Source organism: Calidris pugnax, unplaced genomic scaffold (genome assembly GCF_001431845.1).
Source record: "Calidris pugnax isolate Ruff unplaced genomic scaffold, ASM143184v1 scaffold57, whole genome shotgun sequence".
NCBI lineage: Eukaryota > Metazoa > Chordata > Aves > Charadriiformes > Scolopacidae > Calidris > Calidris pugnax.
This window is the reverse complement of record NW_015090813.1, coordinates 2,573,571-2,596,636: the sequence shown is the minus strand read 5'-3', so window position 1 is coordinate 2,596,636 and position 23,066 is coordinate 2,573,571. Positions and strand designations below refer to the sequence as shown.

General features: G+C 42.4%; 2 protein-coding genes across 2 annotated transcripts in view; both read right to left on the bottom strand.

The window, feature by feature from the left end:
• The window catches only part of ZC2HC1B (zinc finger, C2HC-type containing 1B), a 20,627-nt gene extending 13,562 nt beyond the window's left edge, over positions 1 to 7,065 (bottom strand). The window contains exons 1-4 of the mRNA XM_014939577.1: positions 6,931 to 7,065; positions 5,531 to 5,595; positions 3,055 to 3,174; positions 1,938 to 2,076 (exon numbers count right to left, since the gene is read on the bottom strand). Coding sequence (XP_014795063.1) covers positions 1,938 to 2,076; positions 3,055 to 3,174; positions 5,531 to 5,595; positions 6,931 to 6,967 — 361 coding nt within the window. The 5' untranslated portion in view covers positions 6,968 to 7,065. The remainder of the gene's footprint in view (positions 1 to 1,937; positions 2,077 to 3,054; positions 3,175 to 5,530; positions 5,596 to 6,930) is intronic.
• Positions 7,066 to 8,018: 953 nt separating this feature from the next.
• LTV1 (LTV1 ribosome biogenesis factor) lies at positions 8,019 to 18,868 on the bottom strand. The gene is made up of 11 exons (XM_014939539.1): positions 18,733 to 18,868; positions 17,112 to 17,243; positions 16,330 to 16,518; positions 15,156 to 15,243; positions 14,408 to 14,528; positions 13,323 to 13,560; positions 12,486 to 12,613; positions 11,387 to 11,526; positions 11,056 to 11,108; positions 10,114 to 10,314; positions 8,019 to 8,780 (listed from the first exon to the last, which is right to left on the bottom strand). The coding sequence occupies exons 1-11, from the start codon at positions 18,733 to 18,735 to the stop codon at positions 8,667 to 8,669; spliced, it is 1,407 nt and encodes a 468-aa protein (XP_014795025.1). The 5' UTR covers positions 18,736 to 18,868; the 3' UTR covers positions 8,019 to 8,666.
• Between the last annotated feature and the right edge of the window lie 4,198 nt (positions 18,869 to 23,066).

Below are 23,066 nucleotides of genomic sequence, written 5' to 3'. Positions count from 1 at the left end.
GGGGGGGGGGGGGGGGGGGGAGTGAGACAGGGCAGATGCCCAGCTTTGGGGGGCTGGCAGGGGGATCTGGTACTTCAGAGGAGAACGGGGAGCTTTGGGCAATATTTGGAGGAGGAAGAGAGGGAAGGAGAATCTCTCTCTCCTCCCCCCAGCCCATGTGCTTTCTCTCCAGTCCTGTAGCACCGGACACACATCCTCACTAGGCCCCTCAGCAATTTGTCTTTCCTAAAAAGCAGCTCTCCAGTTCCTTTCTCCACAGCTACCACGGCTCTTGCACCGCTTGGTTTCCTCCAAGAGGGAGAAGGAAAGGGAGGGGTCTGCTCGTAGAGTCAGACAAGAAATAACAGAGCCGTTAAAGAGTCTGGGAGTGGAAAGTCAGAGAGGAGCTTGACCCCAATCAAGGAAGGAAGATGTGTCCTGCTGCTTACACCACGTTGCTGTCATCTAGAAGAGGAGAAAGGCTGGAAACACGGCAGCTGGTTTTGCTATCAGTCACCAATTCCTGCTTTGGAAGTGAGCCCAGAGAGCCCCCCCTTTCCCTCTTCCCTCCCTCCCTCTGCCTTCCTAATGCAGGCGAGGCTCCACTGAGATGTTTCATAAATTGCTCCCACGTTTCATAAATCACATATTGTGAGAAATATTGGTTCTACGTGCATTATTATTATTTTATTTTGGATCCATAACTTCTAGCACAGTGAGCTCCGTGCAGAGACCACACCGGGTATTAGGAGCAAAAGCAGGTGAGGCACATCCAAGAGCCAGGTTTCTGAGTGAGAAGAACACACCGTGGTGCTTCCTAGAGTTGTTTTTCACAGGGTTATAGTCCTGATTCTGCTAAAAGCTCTTTGTTTACAATTATCACTGATCAGTCCCACTTGTTTCAACGAATGGTTGGTGTTTGGGGTCAATGCAGTCTCACTCAGCCCTCGCACTGCCCTTGCTGTCCCCAGACCTTCCTCCCCACCCAGAACCTTTTACAAAAGCAGCCTGAGTGTCCTTATCCTAATATTACAGATACAGCACCTTTACAAACCATTTTAGCTGGAAACACAGCAGCTGGTTTTGCTATCAGTCACCAATTCCTGCTTTGGAAGTGAGCACAGAGAGCCCTCCCTTTCCCTCTTCCCTCCCTCCCTCCACCTTCCTAACGCAGCCGAGACTCCACTGAAATGTTTCATAAATTGCTCCCACGTTTCATAAATCACATATTGTGAGAAATATTGGTTCTACGTGCATTATTATTATTTTATTTTGGATCCATAACTTCTAGCACAGTGAGCTCCGTGCAGAGACCACACCGGGTATTAGGAGCAAACTGGACTGGTCTTTTTCTAACCAGCTTCCCTAACTACACAGGAGAAGGGGACCATGGAAGGCCACCACACAGGAGTGGGGGACCCTGTGTGCACTACAGCTGTTTTCATAGAATCATAGAATGGTTTGGGTTGGAAGGGACCTCAAAGATCATCGAGTTCCAACCCCCCTGCCATGGGCAGGGACACCTCCCACCAGACCAGGTTGCTCCAAGCCCCATCCAGCCTGGCCTTGGACACCTCTAGGGATGGGGCATCCACGTTTTGAAGGGTAAGGGAATGTATTTCACCCTCTGTTGTACCGTGGTACAGCCTGTGCTAGAACACAGGTGTCCCAAACCCCCCATCCCCAAAGCACTGTCTAATTTCAGACCCCAAACCTGCTGTCTTTAAACTTAAAAGGTACAGTGAGTTTTCTCTTCCTTCCCACCACCTCTGCATTGCGCTACCTGGCAATTTAAGCCAAGAAACACAGCTGAAATTCAGAGAGTTCAGAGGGAATTCATGTTCACCTTGCGTTGTGCTGGGGGGTGCAAAACTGAAGCCCAGCTGTGGGCAATAAGAGGTCACAGCTTAGCCAAAGATCAGCAGGAGAACATTAATAAGATGAAGTTGACCACAAACCTGGATTGATGCTTGGCGGGGGAGGAGGCGGAAGAGGACGGCCCTCCTTCAGAGCTTTTGTGACCTGCTTGGCTGATCGAATAGCATTGATAAAATCCTCATGGTGCTGCCTCCAGTTAGATTTCTTCCCTGGCCGTTTCTGTAATGGAAAAAAAAGGAAGACACAAACTATATTTCCCCCTTTGCAAGGGACAGAGAAAAATGATTCTATGAAAATCTTAGAGCAAGGGTTCTTCCCGAGGGAAAGGAAAAACATTACAAACAAAAGAAGTGTGCTTTTCTTGAAAGGCACAGGAAAGCTGATTTAGCCCTTTTTTGTCTATTGAGGGTACCAGAAGATGGATAGAAGAACAATGCCCTGCAACAAAACACTCTGGTCATGGCAGACCAAAGGGTGCTTAAGAGGGAATAGAACAGACACTATGACCAGCCCCTTCCCTTCTCCTCCACTGGTCAGATTCTTCTTCTTGCTTTAAACCTCTGTGCCCTCCTGTTTCTTTCTGCAACTGATTTTAAAGGACATTTTACAACCACAGTTTGCATGGATATGAAATCAGTAGTGATTTGGCATCTCTGGGTAAAATTATACACATGCATGTCCATGCATATTCCCCTCCTCACCAGAAATGCTTGAAAAAACCCTTGTTCCAGTAAAAGTTTAAGCCTCTTCCCCTCCAGCTCTGTAAATAAGTTAAATTTAAGTGCATTTTTAAACCCTTGAGTTCAATAGCAGTGAATCTCTGCAGCTCCATAGATTTGGGGCTACTGACAGGTCCCAGGTTGAAGCAGGGGTATTCCTGCACCAAGCATCTTGGATCACGCTGTGAAGAGGAAGGTGCCAGAGGCTCACATGGTCTTTAAAACACACTCATGAACATTTCCTAGAAAAGCAGAGACTCTTGGGCGCCCAGAGTAGTCATGACACCTACTGCTTTGGCTTCTTAACGGAGAAATACTCCCAAACGCAGGGAGGGGGAGGAAAGAATCTGGCACTTGGTCAAGCACACGTGTGAGACTCATCCACAACATCCAGGCTTTGTCCCCGGAGGAAACACTAGCGTTACTGGATGAAAGCCTTCATGTGGAGGCAACACGCGCGCTTCAGTTTTAACCACACCTTTGGTGGGGGCTGCCTCTTCACCGTGGAGATTTCTATTCCCCGCAGTCTCTGCTTCGAAGAGTTGAAGGGCTTGCGCTTCTTGTTGAAGACCTTCTTGCATATGGGATCATGTCTCAGCTGGGATGTGAAGAAACACAGTCGTTTACGGGTCGAAGTCATGCTTTTGTTCATGATGCTTCCTCACCCAGGCTTTAAAATTGCTTCCATTCGGGAGCAGGGAGCTGAAGCAGTGTTTATTTCGGGGTCAGTTTAACTCCTGAAGGAATTCAGCAGAACTTTATAAAGCTGTCCAAGTACAGCTGCAGTTCGACAGGAATAAGACACAGAAACCATTTCCAGTTCGTTCTGCTCTGGGACATGCTGGAGGCCAGCACAAATAACAGCTTGCAGAGGAAAACAGACTGGGTTTGTGAACAGGAACAGTCCCATTGGACTTTCACCCTCCTCTCCATTTTTTCTGGTTAAGGGGGAGAACAGACTCATCCTGTTCAAGGGGCTGATATTTACATTATTAGCTCTTTGAGTTTAGAGAAGTATTCCAGACTGGGGGCTCTCCTGACAAACCACAAGCACTGTTCATCCCATCAGCACCAGTGGAAGCAGCCTCTTACCAGCACACCAAACCCTACAAGGCCCAAGGAAAAGCAGGGACACCACCTGCAGCACAGGGAAATTTTAGGGAGGTGGACATCCCGTGCCGAATTTGTGGAAGAGCCATACCTCACAGAGGCCCAAGGAAAAGCAGGGACACCACCTGCAGCACAGGGAAATTTTAGGCAGGTGGACATCCTGTGCCAAATTTGTGGAAGAGCCATACCTCACAAGATTCAGAAGGGTCTCAGATTCTAGCACCGACCTCACTCGTCTGCAGCAGGATGGCCCTTTGTGAGGAACACCTTGTGAGGAACACCGTGAACGTGGGGGCAAAGCTACCTCCTCTCTGCGTGCTGTGGATCAGACCTTTTTGAGCCCACCCGCAGCTGGTAAATTAAGGAGCCCATTCCTATCTTCTTCCTTTGCTCACTCCCCACTTCCTTTTCTCAGTTATTCTTCATCCTCTCATTGATTTCTCCATGCCATCCACTCCCTTCCCATAGGAGTTAGGCAGCTCCCTGAGCAAGGCATCTCATTGCAGCCAAGAAGCAGCTCCTGCCAGTTATTCTTCATCCTCTCATTGATTTCTCCGTGCCATCCACTCCCTTCCCGTAGAAGTTAAGCAGCTCCCTGAGCAAGGCATCTATTGCAGCCAAGACAACACACGTTTCTACATTCTCGTTCCCCTTTGACCTTTTCTATTCACATCCTCAGATCCTTATCTTCTGTTTCTAGACATTTTTGACAGCAAACTCTCCTTTTGAGGGGAGCATTCCTCTGGAAGACCAAGAGATACCTGTCTGGTTCACTAAAGAGCACACCAGTGCTGCAACATTGGGGCACTGAGAGGCACTACAGGACATGTATCTCACCCCTGGCATAGTGACAAGAAACCTCCCACCTCCCTGAAAACATAGCTAGCTGTCTTTTCAAACAGTTTTGCTGGATTAAACCATCGTGTTCTTCATGTCTCTGATCTGAGATACCAAACCTGGAACTACTAACATAGAGTAGTTCCACCTTCATCTCAGCTCTCATACCTATTCAGCTTCCGGTGTATTGGTGTATTTTTATTGTCACTAACATAGAGTAGTTCCACCTTCATCTCAGCGCTCATACCTATTCAGCTTCCAGTGTATTTTTATTGTCTTTTTTTTTTTTCTTTTTTTCTTCTAAATCAGTTTTTAGTTCTGCCACAGGATCAGTAATGCAAACTGAGGAAGGGAAGGGTGCATACAGAGCCCCCCCTCCTTTGCAGAAGTAATGCAAACTGAGGAAGGGAAGGGTGCATGCAGAGCCCCCCCCTCCTTAGCAGAGACCCCCCCGTGGCTGGGTTGTGCCAGGCAAACCGTGCAGCCACCCATTTAGTTGGTAATCCAGGGATCAGGGAGGTCGGGGGGAATCTTTTCATTCACTTCAGCGGGCTTTGGAAGGGAGCCTGGTGCCCGCATTGTGCTGTCAAAGGGACTACTTATCAGATGGTTTATTAGTCTGTTTTTCCCAGCAAGCCTGAAATAACACATTCTGCCCAGAACCCTGGAGCACAAAGGAAGCTTCAGGTTAGTAATTTATGCCTCACCGAGAGATAATACGTTATTTTAAACGCAATGTATAGTACACATCTGGTTTTGGACAAGCAGGTAAATTAAGATAGGGCGAGATTGCAGATAAGTCACAATATTGCTGTGCACATTCATCAATTCCTAATCAAGTTCACTAATGAAATCAGTTATTAGATCATGTGCTCTTTTAAACGTGTGTTCAACCCATTTCTCTACCAGCAGCCCAACTCCTTCCCCAGTGCTCACCGCCCCTTCAGCTAAACATATTGACATCCCCATTAAAAAAAAAAAAAGAAAAGAAAAAAGTTTTGTTTTACCAGCACATCTTGAGCAAAACGTCTTCCACAGGTTGTACAAGGAACCAGCTCTTGCCTTTGGGCAGCTGTGTGAAATTCAAACCAGGGGAGAGTCTCAGTTAGGGGGTACGGGACGGCTCACCTACAGCAGAGTCGGTGCTTGGACTCAGCCCTTGCTGGAAATGGTATTTCCTCCTCAGAAAGGGAGGGCTCCAGCCACCTGCCAGGGCTCCCTTTTGCAGAACTGCCTTGTTTCTCTTGTTCCTACACAGCACAAGTGCTCCTTTACCACGACAGAAAGCTTTTGGTTTCCACGTGGCTGCTCAGGTACGTTCCTTCACAACATCACCACAGTTGGGCGAGGAGATGATGGAAGAGCACTCAAGTTCATCGCCACCTAAATTCTGTGGGGGTGGGCTGGAAACTGCACCCCCATTTATTCTGGTTCCTTTGTAAGTCATCAGGAGCAAACGATGCCCAGGAACGACTTGGGGTAAACCATCACTACTGCAGAAAGTGGCAGGTGACACTCAAGAGTGACAGAACCTGCATTCTTCAAACAGAACGTTTCCATGACGCGCTGAAGCAGCATTCCAAGATGATCTTACTTTGCAGATGTCAAATTCTCATTTTTAAATCAGATTTAAAATGTTTTTTTTTTTAAAATAGTTTTTTAAGTTACATGGAAAGTAGTCTGCAGCCTTTCTGACTCCAATGGCAGTCACATATTCTCATTTCAGAGAAATTAATTACGTTAAATACATCACTTGTATTAATAAAAACAGCTTTCAGGAAAACCTGAACAATAAGTTCACGTTTTCAACAGAAAGAGCCTTTTTCATGAGACTTGTAACCTACAGAGGGAACAACTGAAGTGCTCCATACCTGCTCCTGGCCGAGCAGCAGCAGACGTGCAGCTGCTTTTGTTTCTACCTTCTCCTTCCACGCTCCAAGGCAGAGAGTTAAAGTCCCTACAGAGTTCCACTGATTACAAATGGAGAGGAATAAAGCTAATTCTATAACCTTTTTGACTCTTACTCTATTGCCTCTGTTTAAAGGTCTTTCCCACCTCTGTGCGTGCCTGTGCTCTGGCCAGACTACACTCTTCCTTTCAAGCATCTTCTTCTGCCTCCCTCAACTCCTTTACTCTCTTCTCATCCCCTCCAGGTTTTGACTGATACAGCTTTTTTTAAAAAAAATGAAAATAAAAATAACTAGATAAAAGCACAGTATCAGTGAATCAGCAATGAGAAATCAGGAAAAAGGACAATTTGCCACAGAAGACTAGTTAGACACGCACAGCAGCAGATGAGTTCAGGACTGGTAAAGAACATGGGCACTGTCTTGAGTGAAAGTTCTCCTTTCCAGTAAATCACGAAATCACATTCCATCCAAACCACCCAGCAGTTTCTGTTACTCACTTGTTCTGTTTAACTCCTTTCCTGGTATCTGACTCATCTCAAGAGAATGGTTTCTCAGATTTCCTCTTCCCTGTTGTTGTCAGGAGTTGGGAGTACAAGGCGATGGGTCTTCATTACTCAAAAGCTCACAGTTCCAGTTACCAGCATCAGCAATTACATAATTAACAATTATGATGCGGGCAGACCCTGCTTAAGCCTGTGAAAGACATGAAAACTAGTACAGGTATCAGCTAAATGAAACTTGTTCTAAGCTCAGACAGCTTCTACTGATTTGCTTAACACAGACTCTTGAACGATTTTAGGAAATTAAGGCTTAATCTAGATCTGAATACTGTATTAACACTTCAGTTTTCTGAGTAGTGACCAAGAGACTTGTAGACTTAGTTGTCTGTTCATTGCCTTCTCCAAAACCATTGCCTTCTCCAAAACCATACTTTATCATTAAAATACATTATAAAAGCCTTCTTCCCATAAAAAGGGAGTACTTCTAATTGTTTCTGTACATTAAAAGGCCTCATCAGTCCTTCTGTTAGCTTGTCTCCATCTAGTATCCACAAAACTTTTAAATATTTAAGGTGCTTTGAATTTAGTAGTAGCCAAACCACTCTACTGCTGTGTTGGTTACCATGTTCCTTACCAGTAAAACAGTTAGCTTTTCACCCAAAGGCAGAAGATTGCTCAGTCTCCAGCCCTGAAGATCTAAAGCCCAGGGTTTGTTACCAATACAGAAGGATTCAGAAGGACTGACTACAAATCCTATTTATTTCATTCACGTGTATGCACTGGTCACTATCAGAGTAATTCACAAGCACAGCACAGAAATCTGAGATCACACCAAGCCTGAAGATACCGTCCCTCTGCTCATCTCCAGAAAGTTTTTGCAACAATTGTGGTGGGTTGTAAATTTGAATTTCAATGAAAACAAACTGAATGCAACACCCAAAGAATAATATTTCAGGAAACTCAAGACAATGGTTATCTATTTTCCTAAGTATCTGCTGCTTTGTTTGCCACACTTCTCAGACTGAGCACTTTCAGCAAAGCATTTTTCAACGTCCATAGTCAGGGTCACTGACTACATCAACGGCCACACTTGTTGCGACAGATTTTATTTGCTCAGAAATGTAAAACTCGAGTTAGGTAACAGGGATGTCTACCCACACAACAGCTTGTCAGACACCTCTGTTTACAAAAGATTATTTTACACCTTTCATAATAGTACCCAAACAATAAATAACCGACCCAGGAAAGATTAAGGAGTGGGTGAAAACTCCTTGACTTACAAAGCTGTGCTGTATCAAGGCACTATATTTAACCATCAGTATAAGGGAGAGAAGACATAAATGGATACATTGCTTTGTAAACTGAAATAATTTAATAGAAGAATCTAATCAGATCAGATCTGTAGATTCTGCTGATTTGCTGAATGCATTCAAAATATATATAAAACTTGTCCAGTGAAAGCTTGTAAGAAAAATATTTTTTTATAATTTTAATATATTTCTACTGTAATGAAACTTTGCAAGAGTTGTCATGTCACTCATGACAGAACAGACATCATTAATACACTGTTTTATGTGTAACTTCGGTTCAGAAAGAACAAGTTACTGGTTCTTGTTACAGTAATATCTGAATAACCCCCTTTGTGCACGACTGGCAGCGCTCTGAGTTCCCAGTTCCCTTCTCAATACAAGTGAGAACATAAGGATGTTTCCACAATACGTTCCTCAGTCCCATCAAGACAGCTTCAGTCCCTGAACGTTTTGTTTCAGATTGAGCAACTCCTTTTCTTGCCTTGTTTTCTCCAATTTGAAGGCCAGCTTATTGGCTTTCTTCTCCATCCTGCGCTCCTGTGTATAGGAATAAATAAAAATTTACAAAATAGGCATAACATGCAAAAAGAAACCACTTTAATTAACAGTTCTAGATCACAAAACCAGCAGCTATCTGAACAATAATATTATTTATGGCACTAATTATTAGTAGACAAATTAACAGGTACCACCAGCATTATCATTTTTACTTAGCTGAAGCTTCTAATAGGCTGGCAATTTCTGTTCCTCAATAAAATAACCAGCAGATCATTGTGGCCAGTTAGATTTTCCACATTTTGTTCAGAGACTTCTCACTTTGTGTGATCTGAAACACCACAACTATTTTCTTTGCTTCCCTAGATAATAAGGAAATACGAGGGCCCCTTCCAAAGTTATATATGTAATAGTGACCACAATAACAGAACAAAATTTCCACAGAGGAAATCAGAATGACAAAATTATGAGGTTAACTTTCTTTGCAGTAGATTTTTTTTTTAAAGAAGCAATAATTAGTCCTGTGAGACCAGCAAGTTTTTCCCATTCATTTCCAGACACAAGAACAAAGAAGCTTTAAAAAAAGTTTGTAAACCAGAATTCGGATAACATAGAATCACAGAATCTTAGTGGTTGGAAGGGACCCCCGAGATCATCGAGTCCAACCACAAAAAAAACCCAACAAAACAAACAAACAAACAAAAACAAACAAACAAACAAGCCCCCAAACAAACAAAAAACCACCACAACCACCACAAAAACAACAAACCCAAAACCACCACCCACCAACTAAACCCCACACCCACAACCCCACACACTACACCCCACCACAAATCAATAATCTTGGGCACTAGAGCATGCCCTGAAGAGCCACGTCTACATGTTTCTTAAATACCTCCAGGGATGGTGACTCCACCACCTCCCTGGGCAGGCTGTTCCAGTGCCTGACCACCCTCTCAGTAAAGTAATTCTTCCTAATATCTAATCTGAATCTCCCCTGCCGCAGCTTCATACCATTTCCTCTGGTCCTGTCATTATTCCTTTGGGAGGCCAACCCACGCCTCTCTACAAACTCCTTTCAGGTAGTTGTAGAGGGCAATGAGGTCTCCCCTCAGCCTCCTCTTCTCCAAACTAAACATGCCCAGTTCCCTCAGCCTCTCCTCATAGGACTTGTTCTCCAGACCCCTCACCAGCTTGGTGGCTCTCCTCTGGACACGCTCCAGCACTTCAATGTCTTTCCTGTAGTGAGGGGCCCAAAACTGAACACAATACTTAAGGTGAGGCCTCACCAAAGCCGAATACAGAGGCACGATGACTTCCCTACTCCTGCTGGCCACGCTATTCCTGATACAGGCATATTTAAAACAAGGCGTACCTTTCGCTCCTCTTTTATTGCCTGTTTTCTAGCTTTTCGATCCTCTTTGCTCTCGTCTTTGGCACGGGGCTGTGTGGATGCTCTTGGCAGGTCGCTGCCGTTAACCATCTGCATGCGTTCGACCTGCTTAGCTGTGAGACCTTTCTGAGGCAAGATATGTAGGGGGATTCCAGTCTTCTGGGAAATTTTTATTGGTTTGGGCTAAAATAGAGAGCACGATGTTATTAATGGTCCCTAGCTTTCTCTCCAAAAAGTGCACACTGCACTGCCTGTTCGGTATAAAAACATCAGATTCAGATTTAACATCAGTAAACAAGTAAGTTTCCTCATGCTGTTTTCTTCCCTCAGAAAAATGCACGTTAATCCCAAAGTAAGAAATTAAACACACCTGTGAGCAGAATCTGGCCTCTCAGAACAAGAAGAGTTTCTCCCTTTTATTTAAATATTACCAAAAAAACCCCTCTGAACCTAAGTAGGCACTAATATTCCTTTCTAAGCTTTCAAGAAAAAGGTTTCCTTTCAAAATCTCACACATGTGGAGCACCAAGCTGTGATCTAATGATGGGGAATGTCCAGAAGGCCAAAAACTAGAATAAATTGTTTAAATTGTGGAAGAGAAATAGAAACCTATTTTGAAGAAAAATAAATATCCTAATATGTGGTTGCGAGACAAAGATTACACAAACGTGTAATTCAGGTAACAAGAAAGTGAATTCCTTGCTCTCCACATTTCTGCCTAGGTACTGCAGAAATTTTTAATTTATCTAAATTTATCTAAACACTTCTTCAGTGAAGCAGCAATACCAGAGGCTAACACCCTCCCCAACCCTCTGTTCTGCTCCCTCCTCTTTTTAAAAACAGGTATTCATTGAGAAAACAATCACTTTTGTCTGAAGTTTTCCCAGGCCAGGTTGTTAGTAAGAGTCAGTTTAATGATTTTACCTTTGATGGCTCCTTGATAAGTGTTGGGTGATTATATAAGTTTGAATATGTACCTAGGTGACAAAGAAAGAAAAAATCAAAACCAACCAGTGAAGAACGGCTTGCAAATAGAAGTTAGGTAAATTTATTACGAATTGTACTACTGTTTAGTCTTTGGAGCTATAAAATTGCAAGAATTAAGTTTAAAAATGCATTTTTATCTACCAAGAATTCCTGCTGTTGTGCAGGAAGCATAAAACATTTTACCAAAAGCACTGCTAGAGAAGTTCTGAGATCACTTATTTACTTTGAAATACGATGAAAAAAACCAAGCGAACTCCAAAATACTTACTCAAAATGGATTCACAATCCCATTTTTCTTTTGATTCTTCAATAACTACAGCTACTGTTTCTTCCTTTTCTTCCTCACTTTCTTCATTCATAGGAGAGTCTAACTCTTCACAGGGTTCAAGAGTATCCAATTTCACACAACTTTGAAATCCAGAGGGGAAAAAAAAAAGGTTTATCTTTTCTTAGGAATGTATAATTACTTTAACCTAATCTCCCCTTAAGTAAAAGCCCAAACTGAAGAAAGCTATTCCTAATGAAACTTGCAGCATAAATAAGTTTCCTTAAGTAAGCATCCTCAAAATAAACTAAAACATTACGACAAGAGGCTTAGTTAAAAAAAGGTAGAATTTCTGCATTTCAGAAGTATGTGGCACACAGAATTTGTGACTGGAGGGCAGGAAGAGAAGAGGATATACTTTTTAGCCTGTAAGCAAAGCACCTCTAGAGGTGATTACGTACCCTACTACAGAGCAGTCGACTTTCACTAAGGGACTCACTACCACAGAAATACAAGACTAAGGTGAGAAGATTTAGCCATTTAACTTTGGGGTAACATCACCTGCTTTAAGACAAAGTGAATATTCTGTGGAAACGCAGTCTTACACTGACACAGGGTGGCTTTATCAGCACTGATTTTTGCAGTGCTCTAAACTGTGGTACCCAAACAACAGTCACCTACGAGTTAATTATCATGTAATTAGGTATATAGTGGGATCAATCGCATATCAACAGGACAGAATATACTTGGCTACAGAGTCTGTTAAAAACAAGAGTAAAAATACAAGGAGAAAGGCAAGTTACACAAAGAAGGGAAAGGAGGAATGCCTCTAGGTATTACTTACACTAAATTCAAGACAATTTGACAAAAGGAGCATAATCTCACATAAACCAACAAAATGCCTCCACTTAATTTTATCATCCCCTAAGTTAAAACTGACATTGAGAGACATTTAAAAAATGGGTAATACTCATATGTAGATGTTTTTATTGTGGGATGCAATCTTGGAGTACGTGAACTGGAAAAAACATACCCAAACTTTCAATATAAACACAGGATGACATAGCTACTCATGTGAAGGAGTATTTCTGGGAATACATACTTCTTTGCTTTCTCTTTGTAGTAATCATTCAGGACTTCCTGCAACCGGGCATTGTCCGTGTTAATATAGCCTTCCAACTCCACGTTATCCAAGGCTCCAATTTCATCTTCATCAAATTGCTCAAAGAACTAAAATAAAGAAGTGAATATCTGTAGTTAGACCGCATTTGTCGTGCAACTTTTTGGTAGCTTAAAGAAGATCTACATATTTTCTGTTATTTGACCCTTTTTTCTCTCCCCTCTCATTTGCTGGACAACTGCCAAACACATCTGCAGTGGGACTTCCTGCTTACTGTCAGTATTACTTCAGCATGGGAGTTACAAAGTTATCTTTAAATAATATTTAAATGAGCTTCTAGAAAATTGTTTCTTCTTTTGAGGCATTATTTCAATCTTTACATTAAAAAGCTTGACTCTGCTCAGGACAGAAGTTACACCATAAAGTATTTCCACTGCTTTGACATCGTTTAGTGAACGTGTACTTGGCACAGCGGGGAAAAAGGGTGAAATCAGTGAGACTTTACCAGGCACTTGTACCTGATTTGCTGTGTTGAACTGAGCCTCTCACACAGAACCGTAACACCAACTTTGAATGCTCGTTACACTCATCACAATAATTTTGTTTAACTGTATCAGTGTTAGGCCTTTTAATAGCAATTAACACTCTGTGTAACACAAGCCTCTTAGCATGTTAGGCCTTTTAATAGCAATTAACACTCTAACTGTGTAACACAAGCCTCTTAGTGCACACAATATTAAATGCAGAATGTGTGCATCAAAAGACAAAGAAGCATTTAACAGCCTTATGTTTAACAGTTACATTCTTGAGCTGCCTCACCTTCTCAAATCTGTCATCCAACAGGGTCAGCTGCTCGTTCCTTCTTATTACTGAAGAGCTCATAGAATATTCTGTGAAACGACTCCTGGTTTCCTCTTGCATAAAAAGGAATTCTTTTGGCCGTCCATTAATCCCATCATCTGAGAAAGGACCTTCTGAATCATTACTGCAACTGTCCTTTTCATCACTATCTTCCTCCACATCTTCCCATTCATCTTCATCCTCAGCATCTGATCCCCTGAACACAAGTATAAACCAACTATAGAATAACACATGGACCTTTCCACAGCTCTGCCCCGTGCTGGGTTATGTGAAACAATTTGGCAGTAATAGATTTAAATCTTGAGAGGCAAAGATAAAAAGTGATGATTTAAGCCAGTACAGTAATAGATTTAAATCTTGAGAGGCAAAGGTAAAAAGTGATGATTTTCAAGCCAGTGAAAGAAACCCAAGTTTAGCAGTAACAGTGCTGCCAAAGTCAGCATAATGCTACTTCTGTCCCTAAGCTGAATACAAATCTGGTAACTACTGGATCACACATCTGTGCACTGAGACTGAGGTTGTGTTTACATGCAGCTATACGTGTCCAAGTGGAAAAATACCAGCTGCATTCTTCAGTACTAAAACTAGCAAAATTTCTCATTGTTCATAAAATGATGAGAATTATACCAAAACCATAAAGAAATAATATGCAGTAGGGTATCATGTAAAGCATTTGTAAAGGTTCTGGAAAGACCCATTAGCCCTCATCAATATCATTACTGATGTGTTGTAGGTATGATAGATGGCAGTGTTTTATATAGTTCAAGAATCCCATTATTCCATACACTGCATATGTTAACAAACATATATAATCCATGAGCTCAAAGGAATAAATTAAATCCATCTCTTGGATAACACATGAAAATTTGTTTTGTAAGCTACAACCCACATAACACAAGGTATTACTTTTTTTCCTTCAACACACTTTTAAGTATTCAATTTGAAATCTGAAACCATTCTTGCTTCCTCCAACAACATATGAAATAACAAGTAGCATCATTCCTATTTACATACGACAAACAGTTCTACAAAGCTCTCTGTACCCTTTCCGTGGTTCATTTGCTTGTAGAACAAAATCATCTTCCAGAATATTTTCTGGATTGTCAAAGTCAAAATCATCGTCAAGAGCCGCAACAATATCAGGGTCAAAATCAAGTCGTGGTCCTAGAAAGTTAAAAAAAAAACCAATCAAACACAAACCAACATAAATCTAAGTTTCTCTGACATTATGAAGATGCTTTCCTGGATAAAACCCAATTCAACTAGGCTGTTAATTTGCACGAAGGGAAGATTATCATAGAATCATAGAATCGCCCAGGCCAGAAGGGACCTCCAAAGGTCATCTAGTCCGACCTCCCCGCAGTCAGCAGGGACACCCCCAACTAGACCAGGTTGCCCAGGGCCTCGTCGAGCCTCTCCTTGAATATCTCCAGGGATGGGGCCTCAACCACCTCCCTGGGCAACCTGTTCCAGTGCTCCACCACCCTCACAGTAAAGAACTTTCTCCTAATCTCCAATCTAAATCTGTTCCCCTCCAGCTTAAAGCCATTTCCCCTCGTCCTGTCACTACAGGCCTTTCTAAACAGGCTCTCCCCAGCCTTCCTGTAGGCTCCCTTCAGGGACTAGAAGGCTGCTCTAAGGTCTCCCCGGCGCCTCCTCTTCTCCAGACTGAACAATCCCCTGCTACTGAGCCTGTTCAAAACTAATATCATATTGTAATCAAAGCCACAATTATCATTTAATACCTAGATGGCAACTCACACTACAGAGAGGTAGAATATTTAACAATACCTGAAACAGGAGCAGCTTTATTTAACAAGCCCACATCCTCTTCAAACTCTGTGGCAAATACCGAGGAAGGCAACTTAATAGATGGAGCCTTAGAAAAAAGAAACAAAATGCCAACATTGCAATATTACTTTTTCTCAGTTTCTCATATGAGCTCACATTTACAAAATGTGGAAATAATCACGTGACCAACAGAAACTCTGTGAGTGCTACTTCAATATTAAGAAAAGTGCTACTCTATTGGTGGTAAATTTTCAAAGCCATGCAATGAAAGCCAGGTTAAGTGTTGGCAGCATTAATTCTCATGTGAATATTCTCCAGGTATAGAGATGGTATTTTTGCATCTCTGAAGCTTTTCAGAGAACGTTTGTACAGCAGGGACGATGAAATTTGTAGGGTTTTTTTTGTTTTAGAGAAGACTAACACACATTTGAAACTGCTCCTTTATTGATAGGCTTATTAAAAACTTACTAACACACATCTAATATAACTTTAAATCTTAGGTAGTATCACTACATAAGGTATCTCTGACTAAGAATATAATTTTCAACTAAAATTACAGTATTTGGTTAAATCAAACTCCCTCAATTAAAAGTGACTAACTGGCAATTGTGTACTTCATTGCTTGAAATTACTTATTTTCCATTCCAATGTGATCTAGCATCATGAAATTCCACAAGTTATGCCAGCAATTGAAAAGTTTGGTTTTATTCCTTCTGGATTTTGTTACATTCCACTTTAAAACACAGTGTAATGTCATACACCATGTAATGGTGTGATGTACCATGGCTGTAATACAACATGGCCTATTCATAACTCCTAGGACATTCAAAAGTTCTAAAAAACTTAATAACAAATGCCAACTCCAGAAAAACACATGACTTTTCAAACGCATGCCTTTGTAAGCCACTTCTGTCAAGAAAAGCTTGTCATGGGTACACAATGTGTTTTAACACTGTCCTGGCAAATTACTGTTCATCAGTAAACTTTGGCTTGTTAACTTTTGTTTTCACCTGTAGGAAAGTCTGATTGGGGGTTAAAAGGATCCTATATATACATATATATGTATGTATAGATCACAGTAACGATAATACTTGTTGAATACAGTTAAAGTGTCTACAGGATGCTCACCTCCAAAGAACACTATAGGATTATGATGAGCAAAAATACTACTTACTGATACTCGCTGAATTTCGTCTTCTATGTGCCCCTCACTTGTGACAACAATTCTGCTTTGCTGTCCACGCACAGAAGGGACAAGCTCAGAGGGACCAGAGGCTTCCTTCAGATGCTGCAAATAGTCATAGTCATCATCAAAGAAGACTCCATACTTCCGCTGCTCTTCCCTCCTTTGCTCCTCATGCCCCTGGGAATTGTAAAAAGAAATATATTTCGTTACTTAAGTCCATTTAAAACTTATTAGTAAAAAGTAACACATTTGTTGAGAATATCCCAGTTCTAAAGTTGTTGTAGTCCTCCTTCCACTCCCTACACTATTAAGTCCATTTAAAACTTATTAGTAAAAAGAAAAGTAACACATCTGTTGAGAATGCCCCAATTCTTAAGCTGTTGTAGTCCTCCCTCCACTCCCTACACTCTCACACAGCCCATAAGAACATTGTAACCACCTGGTTCAGTGTTTGAGTGCTGTCTGAGCAGGACCTGAAACAACTTTTTCCATAAGCAGAGTCACTAACAAAGCCTGTTTTTTCAGGGTAGGTCAGGCAATCTTTGTTCTTGTTTTAATATGTTTATATCCCTAACGCCAGTTAGTCATCCTTCAACCCATCAGGTAGTAACTCACGACTACCAAATTCCCTACAACGTTCCCTTTTTAAGTAAGCTGGACTAAAAACTACCTTGTCTCCGGCTTTTTGAACTGTATGATTGTATAAACACTTTTCTCTCCTGCAACATTTCTTATCTGAATGAATCTCAGTATTAAAAGCGAGTATTTACTTTCTGTGTAGGCAGCAGAACCCTCTGGGGTGCCGTATCATCAGCAGCAAGTGGGTCCCTCTGACTCCTGTGCACCAAGTGAAACGTTACCGCTTTCTTCTTGTCTATGAAGGGTTTCTTCTTCTTGTGAGGCTGCAAAAGGATATTTGGTTAATTGTTAATAAAAAATAAAATGCTAAATGCACCTAAAAAAGAATCTTTTGCCTGAAGCATGCTACTGCATTCCTTCCAAGGCAAGGTCTTATAAACATATACTTAGATGCAAAGCAAAAAGAGACCAGCTGTAGCTTAACTCTTCTTACCCCATGCACGACAGCCATTTCATACGTTCTAAAAGCACACGCAGCTGTACTCAGCTGCAAAGTGGCAATACATCAATACAATAAATATTTGATTATAGCATACACACATTAATATATAATTCTAGAACAGAATTTTTAAGCGACTACTTTCTAAACACTGGTCAAATCGGAAACAAACTTCATCCAATAAACACAGGAATTTCCTGACATAAGGAAATTCATCTAGACACACCTAGCTTCTTGAAAATTGTTTAGACAGCTGTTCCTACACCACTAATTCAGTATCAACCATGAAAGCCATCAACTGCACTATTAACACTGACACAGCTCTAACATCAATCCTAAAGTATTCTTAACTGGGTGAAAGCATTTTCTACACATTAGCACATCTGACTTAGAGAAATACTTCTATCAATAATTCCAGCTTTACTTACCTACCATAATGTGTTAATAGCAGATACATGCAACTTAACATAGAACGGTTTGGGCTGAAAGGGAGCTTAAAGATCATCCAGTTCCAACTCCCTGCCATGGGCAGGGACACCTCCCACCAGACCAGGTTGCTCCAAGCCCCATCCAGCCTGGCCTTGAACCCCTCCAGGGATGGGGCAGCCAGAGCTTCTCTGGGCAACCTCTTCCAGTGTCTCACCACCCTCACAGCAAAGAATTTCTTCCTAATATCTAATCTTAATCTCCCCTCTTTCAGTTTGAAACCTTTACTCCTCGTCCTATCGCTCCAGTAATCTCCCCTCTTTCAGTTTGAAACCTTTACTCCTTGTCCTATCGCTCCAGTCAACCTCACAGTGAAAAATTTCTTCCCAATATCTGATCTAAATCCACCCTCTTCCAATTCGAGGCCATTACCCCTCATCCTATCACTTCGTGCCCTTGTAAAATGCCTATTTGAAGCCATTACCCCTCATTCTACCACTTCGTGCCCCTGTAAAATGTCCCTCTCTAGCATTCTTGGCAGCTACTCTACAGCTCTAACCTTCTTTACCTGGTAACTTTAAGCATACAACATGATACATATAAAAACTCAGAGCGTATCAACTGCCACCATAAGCTTTGGGTTAAAAACCCCCGAAATGCGCTTTAAAATCTTATGCTTGGAGCAACCATAAAAAGAAACAAGAGAAGCTTTTGGAAGCAGGCAACCCGCAGCCCTCACGGCCCCCACCGGGGCGGCCCAGCCCGCTGGGGAGGCAAAGCCGCCCCTCGGCGACGCTTCTCCCAGGCCACCACGGCCGCCTGCGAGACATGGCAGCTGTCGAGGTCCCCCGCCCTCCTGTCTTCCTCCTCCTCCTCTTCCTCCTCACCATGGCGCGGGGTCAGGCTGGGCAGCACACGCTGCCCACCGGCAAAAGGAGCCGCCGCCGCCCTGGAAACACAGGCTCCACTCGCTCCCACGCGGGCCGGCCCCTCAGCACCCCCGAGCTGCCGCCTCCATCTTGGGATCAACCAGTGACCAGCGCGGGTGGGAATACTGAGAGGTTGCCGGACCAGATAAGTTTATTTCCCCCCAATAAAGAAAACAGAGGAGTTTCCTCAGAGTGAAACAGCGTTTTAATAAAGGAGGGACGCTCTTGGGATCAACCAGTGACCAGCGCGGGTGGGGATGGTGAGAGGCTGCCGGACCAGATAAGTTTATTTCCCCCAAGTAAAGAAAACAAGAGAGTTTCCTCAGACTGAAACAGCATTTTAATAAAGGAGGGACGCTCGCGAACGCAAGCAGATTACTTCCTCGCGCTCTCCAGAGGTATATTTTCTCCACTTCTGCCCCCCAAAACTGGTGGAGAATGGTTCCGCCCTCAGCGGCAGAACGCTTGACGGCCCGAGGCCAAAGGGCAGCGCGCGTGCGCAGCGGCCGGGCTGTCGCGACAGTAAAACACAATAAACTTTTACGAAGAAGCCGCATGAGGCGGGGGGTGGAGTAGTGTTCACTCTCTGTGTGGCCCGGCAGAAAGGGTCTCCTCAGCCAGCAGCTTCGGCAGGGCCGAGTGCCGGGTCCCGCACTTGGGTCACAACAAGCCCTGGTGCAGAGCGGCTGGAGCTGCCCGGCAGAAAAGGACCTGGGGGTGTCGGTCCAGAGTGGGCTGAACATGAGCCAGCAGTGTGTGCCCAAGTGGCCAAGAAGGCCAACAGCATCCTGGCCTGTATCAGGAATAGTGTGGTCAGCAGGACTTGAGAAGTGGTCATCCCCCTGTACTGGGCCCTGGTGAGGCCCCACCTCAAGTGCTGTGTCCAGTTTTGGGCCCCTTCCCACAAAAAAGACATTGAGGGGCTGGAGCGGGTCCAGAGAAGGGCAATGAAGCTGGAGCGGGGTCTGGAGAACAAATCTTATGAAGAGAGGCTGAGGGAGCTGGGGGTGTTCGGCCTGGAGAAAAGGGGGCTGAGGGGAGACCTCACTCTCTACAACTACCTGAAAGGAGGGTGTAGCCAGGGGGGGTCGGTCTTTTCCCCCAGGTCACAAGCAATAGGACAAGAGGAAATGGCCTCCAGTTGTGCCAGGGAGGTTCAGGTTGTTTATTAGGAAAAATTTCTTCACTGAAAGTGTTACCAGGCATTGGAATGGGCTGCCCATGGAGTTGCCTTCCCTGGAGGTATTTAAAAGACATGTAGAAGTGGTGCTGAGGGACATGGTTTAGTGTTAGCTGGCAGTGCTGGTTAACGGTTGGACTTGATATGAAGCTCTCTTCCAGCCAAAACGATTCTATGATTCTAGTGTCAGCTCTGACACACATCTTTGCAGTCTGGCTCCACGCGAGCTCACATCCAGGCTCAATTTGAAGGCTCCGGTAATATGTATTAATATTAACAGTGTTTCACCAAGATGATTAGCCACACATATATACACATATAATAGGTGGAAAAAACCTATCATACCTATACCAAATAGAATCATAGGATCATCTAGGTTGGAAGGGACCTTAAAGATCATCTAGTCCAACCATCAACCTAGACGATTTTATGATTCTATATATGAGTTCCTATTTCTTGTGATACGGTACTTTAGCTGTATAAGTTATACCTGTGCCATGTAGCAGCCTGTGTGTAAACACACAGACACAGGTACACACGCTCCTTGTTAAGAAAAAAAAAAAGTATGCTTGTTGTTTTACCAATATGATGTAAAAGCGTTTTGTTACATTTCAAAAAGAAAGTGTAAAACACAGAAGGGAGCAGTTTATTCCGTATGCATATAAACAATTTAAACAATAACAACTATGGAAAGTTGTTGCTGAAAATTAAGAAAGTATTTTCCACCTATTATGTGTGTATATATGTGCAGCTAAATGTATATTTGTGCAACTGCATTTGAGTGGATTTCATTGTTTTTCAGTAGGTGTCACTAAAGCTTCAAAAGAGCCCAGATTTTCAGTCTCCTGCCTGTTGTTTTCTGAAATCTTGCATCTTTACCATCAAGTTACATCACGTTGCTCTCACAGAAGCGTACAAATTAATTTGTTCTCCTCCATCAATTGAAATGAGTCCTATACTCAAGTTATCCCTGCAGATATTTGCACAAAGGCTAGACCTTCCTTTCCTCTTCCTTCCTAAAAGTACATCTTGTTGCTGTCAGCCTCTGAAGGTTGTAGTGCGCACCTCCTGGCACAGGAAGGCTGGCTTTTCACAAGGTGACTAAAAGCAGAATCACCCAACTTTTAAAAATACAGTGCTTAGTATTTAGCTGTGGGGTAACAGATCAGGTGCTCTGTATTGCTTTCAGGTCCCTGAGGTAGCTCTGGCATCCATAGAAGTGCAAAGTACTTGTACATAGACTTGGTAACAGGATTACACCTCACAATCCCCTGTGCCTGGTGACCCCCTGTCAAATAGTGGCAGTAATGTCATTCCATACACCCCAAATCTGGTCTAGGAGCATCACATCAGTCTGGAAGTATTTTAAAAATAACTACCACCTCTTTGAACACACCTCTGCATGAACACACCACCCACACGAGAGCTACCAGATATGTTTGAAGGACTCCCAAAATTCAAAGGAAGGTTTCAGGAACCTTCCTTCACCTCATTTCCATGCCAAGGGAGTTTTATTTTGGTCTCTAGAGGCCGCTTTCCAACAAGTAACAGCTCCCTGAAGTTAATTCTGTTACCCACACTCACGTACTTGCTAGAGATTCAAGAACAAAATACCTTCTGCAAAGATTTTCTGAACAATTTTATTGAGGTAATTTTCTTCATTTTATATTTTTATATATCTCCATTAACACATATCTATAATTCGAAGAGCTAAACAGTTGTCTAAGGCACTTGGAACTGTGCACAGCAGAGTATCCTACAGTACTGTACAACTAGGGCAGCACACAATTTTTTTTTGCTTGTTAAATAAAACCACCATAAAATAAGCATAATATATGCACTGTATAAAAAAGATAATATATATTCTACTTTTCAGATGACAATATTGGAATATATTTGTGTACGTGTGTATATCTAGGTATATACTACAGTACAAATAAAACCCCCAGAAACAGTTATCATTAATTTGTAACAATTCCAGTTATTTACATTCACAGATATCTACACACCTATGTAAAAAGCGGTATCAGATCAGCCACTTCTTTGTAGTTACCATATTCAATCACACTAAGCCAAGTTGCCAAAATACAGGTAAATGCATTTTATAATTGTTACATAAAATACACACTGCATAAGCTGAAAAGTTATCGGTACAGATTCTCCACAGCCTCACATCTTTTGAAAATCATTAAACATGTGGAAAGTACATTTTAAAATACCAGCATTTCTAAGCTGACGATGTTTCGGGTAGATTTTTTTATGGTTCTCAATAACTGTCCAGCATGAGGAACTAAGTTTTGAATTTTTGTCGTCTCTGTCATTGTCTTGAATTTTATTGTCTTTGTAAATAGGAACATTTAGTGAAATTCATGCAAGTTACTTTGAGCATAATTTATTTCTATTTTAAATCAAATTAATGGAAACACTAATGTCTTAAGAACTGGCCCAGCGCCTATTAATAGATGACACTCTCCATTATGTGCTGCAAAATTTTGATGCCAATGAATTAATGTGAAAAATTTCATTTCAGGTGATTGTGGCCCAACTATGGTATATTCAGCACCCAAGAACCTCCTGGCTTTACTGGACCCTCAAAAGACCCTGCTGGAGCTTCATCACCTGCACTGGTGAGGATGGGTTATCCATCCCTCCTTCTTGGAGTCATCTCTCAGAGGTGTCCTTGATTGGAAGATGCATGTGAGCAAGGATTTCTGCTACTGAGTAGTAGCTTTCCCCAGCGTGTTGCAGCCCTGCCAAGGAAATACACATTCTTGAACTCCCAGTGTTTAAAGTACAGCATACTAATATTGCTAATTGTTCCATAAAGAGTTGAGAAGGGATGCAAACTTATTAGTCCCTGAGTGTACAGAAGTGTTGTAGTCTGCAGCATTCTTGCATCTCTCATAGATTTGCAATTTGGTTGTAAATTGAATTCTGTTTCTGTTTTAGGGGGAAAAAATAATAAAAAAATAATCTCGATATCTATTTAAACAGTTGCAGCAATTAGCACGTGCCATCTCCACACCCTTCCCACCCCTACTCATTCAGTTAGATGCCCATTCAAACAAGCCATTAGTATCTTTTTTTGTTTCAAAGCACACCAGCTAAAATA

Excerpts from the sequence above, each read along its gene's own strand:
- LTV1 (XM_014939539.1), bottom strand. Across the intron at positions 15,244-16,329 it reads ACGAAATTCAGCGAGTATCA|GCTCCATCTATTAAGTTGCC; the intron begins GTAAGTAGTATT and ends CTTTTTTCTAAG. Across the intron at positions 13,561-14,407 it reads GCAAATGAACCACGGAAAGG|GGGATCAGATGCTGAGGATG; the intron begins GTACAGAGAGCT and ends ACTTGTGTTCAG.